General features: G+C 38.8%; 1 protein-coding gene across 1 annotated transcript; it reads right to left on the bottom strand.

Annotated features, from left to right (window-relative positions):
• Positions 1-4,931: 4,931 nt before the first annotated feature.
• Positions 4,932-7,170, bottom strand: LOC308680101 (cytochrome P450 1B1-like). Its single transcript, XM_081348039.1, has one exon. It carries the CDS (start codon positions 7,021-7,023, stop codon positions 5,455-5,457), a length of 1,569 nt encoding a protein of 522 aa, XP_081204165.1. The 5' UTR covers positions 7,024-7,170; the 3' UTR covers positions 4,932-5,454.
• Positions 7,171-9,911: the final 2,741 nt, after the last annotated feature.

Here is a 9,911-nt window from a genome sequence, read left to right as displayed (position 1 = left end):
TCACACACACACATTTTCTTGCATTTAATTGGCGTGTTTTCTGTTTGTCACTTGCTGATGTAATACTGTGGAGAGGAATTATTTTTATGTTGCATGTGAATCGAGCTATCATTCGCCAATTACTTTTCCAGATGAGCTTGACCACGATTCCAGGAACGTTCCCTGTGCTTGTGTTCTTGTTTACTGTGCGTGTGTATATGCGTGTTTTTCTCATGAATGAAAGGCTTTGAATGGCTGTGGTCATGGAATCCCATTGCCTGGTTATTCCAGTTACTGTGTGAGTTTGTTGGCTAAAACAAATTTTGTGTAACTTTCTCCTCCACACTTTCCCTAGTTCAGTGGTTCTTGACAGGTTTAGCAGATACTTTGAACAGCAACTGTTTATTGTACAAAAATAATGTCTCTAAATCAAACAATGAACTTTATTAATATTACCACGAGCTGCATTGGCTCAGAAATATGATCAATTATTAGGGCCTGTATAATTCACTCTTTCTTTTCTTCTTCTGAATCAGTTTCTGGTTCAAAATATGGCTGAATTAAACCAATATTTCCACTTGCCATTATATAGTATTTACTGCAGCTGACTGTAAAAAAATAAATGATCAATAAGTTATGATGATGTTTTTACATTGCTTTAAATGTAACCAAAAATGTAAATCAGAATGTTAAGCAATTTTCTACTTTTTTTTAATAATTTATACACAATTCAACACATTTTTTAAGTCAGTTTAATGTGATTTAAGTTGATATGACTTAAATATCCAAGTTGATTGTACTTAAAAATTTAAGGCAGCAACTTTTTTTTACAGTGTGTGTTTAAGTGGAGGCGGGGCTAATTTGCATATTCATTTTAGTAACTCCTTCTTAGCATGTAGTTTCAACCACTATTTCTTACTTGTTGTGTTTCCTGACAGAAGAAGCACAAAACTATGTAAATGAGAAAAGCTTTATTGGGAATTCGACTAACAAACAGATGTATATGGCTGACACTAGGAAGAATGCAAATACGATGTTATGAATATGATAATAAGAACATGATGCCATTTAGCGACATTTACAGACTTTAGCTATTTTCCATTGAGAGTATTTGGCAAAAGTGGTCAATGCAAACCAAATTTATTTGATGTTTTTGAGAATGAGGTCATTTCACACAAGCTTTCTATTAGGTTTATGGTCTGATAAATAAATGGTTTGACTGGACACAAACATTGAAAATATGAGAATATTTACATTTACATTTATGCATTTGGCAGACTCTTTTATCCAAAGCGACTTACATTGCATTTCAAGGTACACGTTTACATTCTTATCAGTTCTATCACCGACTATCATGTTAACGCATCTCATTTGCATCTTATTTGCATCTTATTTGCATTAAACATTGTTTTTTCTGCTGTCTATGATCATCAGAACAGAACTGAGATCTTTTTTTGAGTTGTAAACCACCACAGATCTAACAGATCCAACTAAATGAGAGTTGTTGTTGTGTTAAAGCTGAGCTTTCTGGAGATGTACAAGTACATAATAATTGTGTTGGTTTAGGGTCAGGTCCACCAGAACTAAGCTAAGTCTAGATAAACACACTTATCGTTGATGGCGTTCTTCTTGACCCATTCCTACAGTACATTATACCAACACTGCTTGTGTTTGTATAACCAGGAATGGCTTTTGCTGTTGACGTTGATCAAACATGTTTGGGCTTCTGGATATCTCTGACAGATCATAATTATAAAATTGATGAGAAACAAGCCAGCATTACTGAAGCAATGTGCAGTTGGTTAATTTGTAGTCTGTGGTTTTTATTTGTCTAGCTGTCTCTCTCCCTCATAAACCCTCTTTGCTCGAGGGTCTACAGGTAAAAGATGCGTGTGAACGGACACTTTCATGCCTGTATGTTTGTTTATGAGTGTGTGTGTTTGTGCATTTATGGGCTCCTGCTCTCTTCTGTCAAGGAAAACATTTAAACTGAAATCTTGCCAACATTTAAAATAGAGACTCAGTGTTCAGGGACTGTTTTTGCACTGCTATCAACTGGATTTAGGCTTTTTAGATGAGGCTTTGGTGCCTCAGTAGATTATCTCAGGATATGTCCGCATTAATCCGGATACATTTGAAATGTATATGACATTTTCTCTACGTTTTTGCCTTCCATCCACACTGAGATGGCACTAAAATGAACACGTCCAGTTTAAACAGCTGTGTTCTGTCTCTGTACAGACTTCTGAAGGATCAGAACAAGTGGATGGTTTATTTTAATGGCGTCCCGGACCGCGTCGCAGGATTATATGTTTGTTCGGAGCATTTGACTGAAGCACAGTAATGTAAAACTGTAAAATTATATAAAAATTTATAAAATTAAGTAAATAATTTCAAAATGCTTTGTCTGTAAATGAGTCTTTTAATGGGCCATGTTTTCACAACACTTGATACTGTTGTTTCCTGTGCAATGATGATAACCAATAACCATAACAGTGGCGTTTAATGAACAAGGGTTGAAAATAATACACTTTTTCTGCATTTATATATATATATATATATATATATATATAAATATTTTTGTGCAAACATTATTAGCAAACCTCAAAAAACACGTCAAATAAAATAAAAGTCGTGTTTTTTGAGAAATTAAGTTTTTACTGTAAACAAGAAAACATTTTTTTTCTCCAATATATACTTAATATTTGAGGTTTGATCACATCACGATGAGTACTGGTCCTATTACTGGTGATGATTGACTTAACAAGCACCAGAAATGATCTAATGTTCACACATTTTCCAGAAGTCACTCTTGCACCATCTCTGCTCTGGTGTGAATGTATATATCCGTGTGTAATTTGGCTTTCTAAATCAGGAAAACTCCAAAACGCCGATGTGTTCACTTCCCAGAAAGCTGGTTTATCTGCCTCCCGCAGCTGCAATATAATTGTATAGGCACTGTAGCACATCTATCTATTAAGTTGTCAGACTCATTGGCTAAAATCTCTTGGACTTCACTTCAAGTCCAAAAGCCACTTCCCATAGGAATTGCCTCACCATCTGTGAGCAGACTGAGTGATTTAGGGCAACATGAATGTGTGATAATTCTCAGAACAGAAGTGTTGAGTCACTGCGTTCTGGCACCGTGTTCCTGCTGTTTTTGGCAAGCGTTTGCGTGACTGGCGTTGGTCCGCACTACCAAAGATGACTTCCAGGCGTGTCACATGATGCCTTAAAGTTCTCCTAGGATGTTCCTACTTACGAGTTCAGAAATTTTAATTAAGATGCGACGATTACCAGATTTTGGACGGATTATACTGGATGTGGTGGTACATTTCATGTTTCTAGTGTAACAAAATCAAGACCAAATTTTGTTTGATTTCTGTATTTCATCATTCTTGTGCAGTCAGAGAATGATGGGACTCAAAGTTTTGTGTCTAAATAAGCAGATGTGTTGTTTGATTAATGGTGTGAGACACAGTCATGAGTGTTTTCAAAGTGTACTTCTGTCCAAAACACAACACAAATGTTAGATTAATGTCGATTCTGGGAGTAAAGTGAATCTCATGAAACTTGTCAAATGTCACATTTAATCCCAAAACATTATTTAAATCATGATAGTAAATGTTATACTGGCTTAGATGTCCACTGGTTTAAATAAAAAGTACTTTGTGCAATTCAGAAGAAAAGAAATTCATTATACACAATTGACAATCATATGGAAGCTATTCTCCGCCATTGAATAAAAAAACGAAAAAAGGTAATTGCGAAATTTGTTCTTGCAATGGCGAGTTTATTATGAGGAAAAAAGTCAGAAATAATTCAATTGCAAGAAATAAGTTGCAATTACCTTTTTTATTTTTTATTCCATGGCGGAAGCAAGATTCCATATGGAAGCTTGATTTCACCATGGAATAAAATAAATAAATATATAAACTTGCAAGTGTGAGGAAAAAAAAGTCAGAATTGTGAGTTTTTATCTTTTTTCTCAGATACTCTCAATTGTGAGGAAAAACTCGCTATTACTTTTTTCTTCTTTATTCCATGATGGAAACAAGCTTCCATACAATCACCACCAGCAATAATGACAAATATATAAACTGTCCAGCTGTAATTGTCGTGAATTTCTTTATTTTGAGGTGAAATAAAGAATGATTTCAATCATTTCAATGAGCTCATTGTTTCTGCCTTTAAATTAATACATTTTTAACTAAATGTGATTTTGTATATGTACATTTCTGAAATGCATAACTTAGACAGTCTCCTCTTATAACAGATCACTCTAAACTGTAATGTGGACTCATGCATTTTCTGTAAAGCTGCTTTGAAATTATGTGTATTGTGAAAAGCGCTGTTTCCGTGAGATCTGTGCGCGAGGTCAAAGCAGAGGTGAAAACATCTGATGGCACAATTTGTGTTTCAGAGAGACTGACTCCAGAGGCCACTGAAGGGGCGTCCCGAAGAAAGAGCGTGTTTCAGCGGGGAGGTTTATCAGAAAGACATGTCCCGTGTGAGTGCGATTGCGTGTGTGGTTGGCAGTAAATCAGGGGCATGTACTGTGGTTCCCTGCATGGCCCATAACAGACCTGGCCCTCGTCCAGAACGCTGCGGTGTCAGGACCGGAAGAGAGAGAGGAAAGCAGTGTGTGTCTGCTATGAATTACCCAGTGTAAATGTAAGACTCCCTCTGAGACTGCCTCGCGCATGTGGGCCGCGAAGCAGCCTTGCACGTTCACGCATGTGGTAAAGTTACACTGGATGCTTTTGGACGCCATCACCTCTGCCACGGAAAAGTAAATTAGCAAATGCATTTAGACTTCTAATTTGCATGCTCTACAAACTGTGTTTTATTAATATATGTGTTTTTGTAAGAACAGCAAACTACCGTTTTGGAGCAACATAGTAAGCATGAATGGAAATATTCAATGTAATGAAATACACAATGTTAGAGTCAACAGTGCATTTTATTTACACATTTATTTAGTCACATTTCTGAAAGTTACAGGTTTATGTAGAACTTGTACAGAACAAACAACTGAGTTAAACATCTGATTTTAGCTTTAAATCGATATTAAACATGACTTTTTTTGTTTTACCTTTGTATATTTGCTAATAATTTGCTTTTAATATGTTTTATATATACACACACACATTTCTTTTTTTTGCAGATTGAAAACAATACTTGAATACATTTATGTAGTTCTCAATGTTCAAAAGTGTTTTCGAAGGTAACATGTATATATAGCTAACTGTGCAAACATTGTCTTAAAGAACTATAAAACCCTGATGTTTTTTTCCCTGTTGCTTTACATTTAGTATTATCTACAATTTTTTTTAAAGTGAATTATATAGTTAACTGTATTTATAATCAAAAAGTTCATATTGCTTTTAGAACATGTTAAATATGAAGCACATACCTGATTGTGCATAGTGTATTATATCAAAGACAGTGGGTTTGAAAAGCACACACACTCATTTATGCTCCATTGAATGCGCTTTCTCTGGGTTTGGCAGAGATTTTATAATCGAATGGCTTCAGTGTTAAACCATAAGAGCAGTTTAGACTCAAGTCCTGGGATGGGTCGTTCGTGAAAGTCAGTCGGTGGAGCAACATGGCAGCGATCAGGAACACTTCGACTTTTGCAATCTGATCTCCAATGCATCTTCTCTTCCCGATGGAGAAGATCATCACGCTGTTGGTCAGGTCTTTATCCAGGGCTCCGCTCTCGTCCAGGAATCTCGACGGGTTGAAGATGTGCGGATCTTTCCACTTCTGAGGGTCGTGGTTGACGGACCACTGGTTGATGAACACCACGGTGTCTTTAGGGATGTGGAGGCCTTCGATGGAGACGTCTGAGGTGGTGGAGTGTGGGATGGTGACGGGGACGAAGCTCGTGAAGCGCATGGTTTCGTAGATGAACGCGTCCAGGTATGCAAGGTTGCTCCTGTCTTCTATTGAAGGCAGTCGATCACGACCCACGACTTTATCAATCTGCTCCTGAAGTTTGCTTTGAATTGATGGGTGTTTGACCAGTAGAAGAAGCATCCAGTTCAAGGCGGTAGAAACCGTGTCCAGACCTGCTCCGATGAGATCCGAAACCGTTCCTTCAGTGTGAGCTTCGGTCAAACCCGTTTCCGTGTCTGCGTGATCAATCACGCCAATGAAAGCATCGCTCATGTCTCTCGTGATCTCAGGATCGTAGCTTTCCCGGTGCTCCACCACTTTCCCTTTTACAAACGTGAAGAAGTCGTTGTTGAGGGTTTTGAAGCTCTGAAAAACACTCCTGACCGGGTTGGGAAAAGCCTGCAACCAAGGCATTACGTCTACTAGACTTCCAGCTCCTACAGTTTCTCCAAACTTGCTCACTTTTCCCAAAAGAGTCCTGAACTCTTGGTCGTCGTGTCCGTAGCGTTTCCCAAAGCAAAGAGCGCAGATGACGTTCGCAGCCGCGACTGTGAGTTCATGCGACGGATTGAAGTATTGCTCGTTTGCACTCAAGCTCAGAAAGGTTTCGATCATGTCCTCGGCCTCCGCTGCGATGTGCTTCTCGAAGGACTTTTTGGTTTGGCTGTTCGCGGAAGAAAAGGCACGAATGGTGGACTGCGCGATCTTACGGTGCATCTTCCATTGTTTGCTGTAACTAGTGAAGGTCATGCTAGTCCCGCCCGAAACCGACTGGAAAGACACGAAATTGGGCCGTCCGGCGAACTCAGTGCTGTGTTGAAGCAAAGCCTCCCGTATCGCCACGTCTCCGTTCAGAACCACGATGTCGCTGCTTCCCAGTCGGATCTGGTAAACATTTCCGTACTTCTTAGCCAAGTTTGAGAAGGTGATGTGGGGCATTTGTCCGAGTTGCATGGCGTTTCCCACTAAAGGCCAGGCGAACGGCCCTGGAAGCCTCTTCTTCAGAGTGAGATTCCTGACCCAAAAACAAGCCTCCAGACAGCAGAGGAAGACGAACGACGCGACGAGGGCCGGTTGGATTTGTCCACTCCATTCCTTAAGGATGCCCTTCATCCCGAACTCTGTGTCTGACAGCGCCATGATATTCCCAAGCTCTTTTGTGTAAACTATATTAGCAGCTCTCCATCTTCAATGGCCAGTGAATCTGAGATCCTGCTGTTGGGTTACAGGAAGACAGGTCAGGGTTTTTGCGGAGCTGCAATGTCTTTCCAGGGAAGACCAAATTAGAAGAATGCAGATTTCAGTCTTTCACACTGTTATATATCTCTAGAGTAGGAGGAGTTTGGGCCACAGGTTTGTTTTCTTTCCCCCGACTCTCTCGGACTCTCCACCCATTACAGCCAGAGTCAAACGCCTGGACACACATGGGATTCCCAACATCTACAGATGTATAACACTTGCATATCATATATGGTAATGCCACTTTATTTATAAAGCACTATTTAAAACAATATCTGTTGACCAATACAGTACACAGCATAAACATAAACACAATAAAAACAGACAATAAAACAGAGAACACGCCACTGTATCATTGATCAAACAGATAGGCCTTCAGTGTATATTGGACATTAGATAACATCATTTCAAAGGAGACTTTTGCAGTGCATTAGAAATACATTTGTGAAGTTTGAACTGATAATGCAATGCTGATTGTTTCAAAGCAGCTTCACTTTAATAAAACGGGAAAATAATAACGTGAATGTTGTGAAAGTGATCAATTAGGAAACAAATTCAATTTAGCTGCTCTACTGAAGATAATGGTGTCATTGTTCAGCTCAGTTTAGTTCAGTGCTGTTTTGATTCACTGTCAGAGTTGCAAAGTTCATGAGTTGTGAATGAGTTCAGATCCGCTGTGAGCAGCTCAACTGAAGACAATATTGTCATTAATCAGTCGGGATTGTGTTTGATTGTCGTCAGTGGATGATGTTGATGGTTTCACCTTTGAGAACTGACCTCAAAGATCAAACGTCCACTTAATATCACCGAAACACCCATTCAAACGCATGGAGACTTTAAGCATGATGAAGAAAAGTGAACATTAGTGACAAAAGATCCTGCAGTGTTTGAGACACAGACACTTGCTTTGATATTATCTTATCTAATAGTTGTCTAAATACATTTTGGGGCACTGTGTGTGTGTGTGTGTGTGTGTGTGTGTGTGTGTGTGTGTGTGTGTGTGTGAGTGTGTGTGTGTGTGTGTGTGTGTGTGTGTGTGTGTGTGAGTGTGTGTGTGTGTGTGTGTGTGTGTGTGTGTGCATGAGAGAGTGTGTGTGTGTGTGTGTGTGTGTGTGTGTGTGTGTTTGTAAGTCTGTGTGTGAGTGTGTGTGCATGAGAGAGTGTGTGCATGTGTGCATGCGTGTGTGTGTGTCTCTGTGTGTGAGTGTGTGTCTCTGTGCGTGAGAGAGTGTGTGTGTGTGTGTGTGTGTGTGTGTGTGTGTGTGTGTGTGTGTGTGTGTGTGTGTGTGTGTGTGTGTGTGTGTGAATGTGTGTGTGTGTGTGTGTGTGTGTGTGTGTGTGTGTGTGTGTGTGTGTGTGTGTGTGTGTGTGTGTGTGTGTGTGTGTGTGTCTGTGTGCGTGCGTGAGTGTGTGTCTGGGTGCATGAGTGTGTGTGAGTAAGTGTGTGTGTGTGTGTGTGTGCATGTGTGAGTGTGTGTCTGTACTTGCGTGTGTGTGAGTGCATGAGTGTGTGTGTGTGTGTGTGTGTGTGTATACACATACACACGTGACAGAGTAAGAGAATAGCATATATTCATGCTAATTGGACGTGGACCTTCGTTTAATGATGGTTGTTGCTTTCTATATATTTTTTAAGAGATAATTTTTTATATGTCTTGCTGTAAAGTTCTGAAATGTCTGATTAAGATTAATAAAACCATAAACCAAAAAGGCTTCTTTTTTTTACAGAATACATTGTCTAACATAGTAAATGAGCTCTGTAAGTCGGCTCTAATTGCTGGGGTTTCGCTTTGACTGGAATCCGTGATGCGATGCCAGCCGAATACCAGTGGAATCGAGTCACTGGAGGAATTCAGTCTGTAACTCATGAAAATTTGAGGGTTTTTTAAAGCTTCAGACAAAGAACAGATACAAACAATGGAGTTAAATATGTACCATAGCAGAGTGAGCTGCAGTTAGAGTAATGACTGTTATATAAATTTAATACGATAATTTGACTTTAAAGATGTGGTTTTACAGAAATATCTCAGAAACTGAATGTAAACAGAAAAATTGGCCAATAAGGAAACACAGAGACATTATGCGTAAGTGAAGACAGATGCAGACAGTTCATTTAATAAAACTGTCATTTAGATGCGTTTCTAGTTTGGTTTGACATGCATGATTTATATTTTTACTTGCATGTTTATTTGTATATATAATTGCATGCGCATGTATTCTCTTATGAAATGTGAAATGAGTTTTGAGCATCATAACAGAAAGAGACTGAGTGCATCTTCACAGGTAATAAAACAGCACTTCATTTATTCCACTCGTAGCTTATTTTCCAATAGTAAAAAGAAAACAACACCTGGACATTCTAGTTTTTCTTCAAAAAGCTGCATTCCTGAATACATGCACTTCAGTTACAGAGCTTAAAAACATTCAGTGTGAACATTTACCTCAATATACGCAGTGTAATATAGGAATATCTGATATATGCTCCTGTTTTTGCACATGATTTGTGAGGATTTATTATTTGTGCATGTGAGAGAACCTTCAAAATGACATAATGAGGAAGTTGATCCAGCGTGAGACTGAAGTCTTTCATTGGCTGAAACTCTGAGCAATATCGAGACTCAGCAAAGCATCGATTGCAAATTAAAGCTACTGCAATTCCAGCCCTTTAAAGAATCTCAATGAATAAACGGCTGTGCATTTTATAGAGAATATAATTTATAGACACAGTATAATGGGTATAAATAAATGCTTAAATGCCTAATACTTAAAATACCTGAAGTACACAATCA

Source organism: Scardinius erythrophthalmus (assembly GCF_964197995.2).
Source record: "Scardinius erythrophthalmus genome assembly, chromosome: 19".
Taxonomy (NCBI): Eukaryota; Metazoa; Chordata; class Actinopteri; order Cypriniformes; family Leuciscidae; genus Scardinius; species Scardinius erythrophthalmus.
Note: the sequence above shows the minus strand (reverse complement) of the source record. Positions and strands in the feature narration are given on the sequence as shown.

Coding starts and splice junctions, on each gene's coding strand:
- LOC308680101 (XM_081348039.1), bottom strand. CDS start 7,023: ATGGCGCTGTCAGACACAGAGTTCGGGATGAAGGGCATCCTTAAGGAA.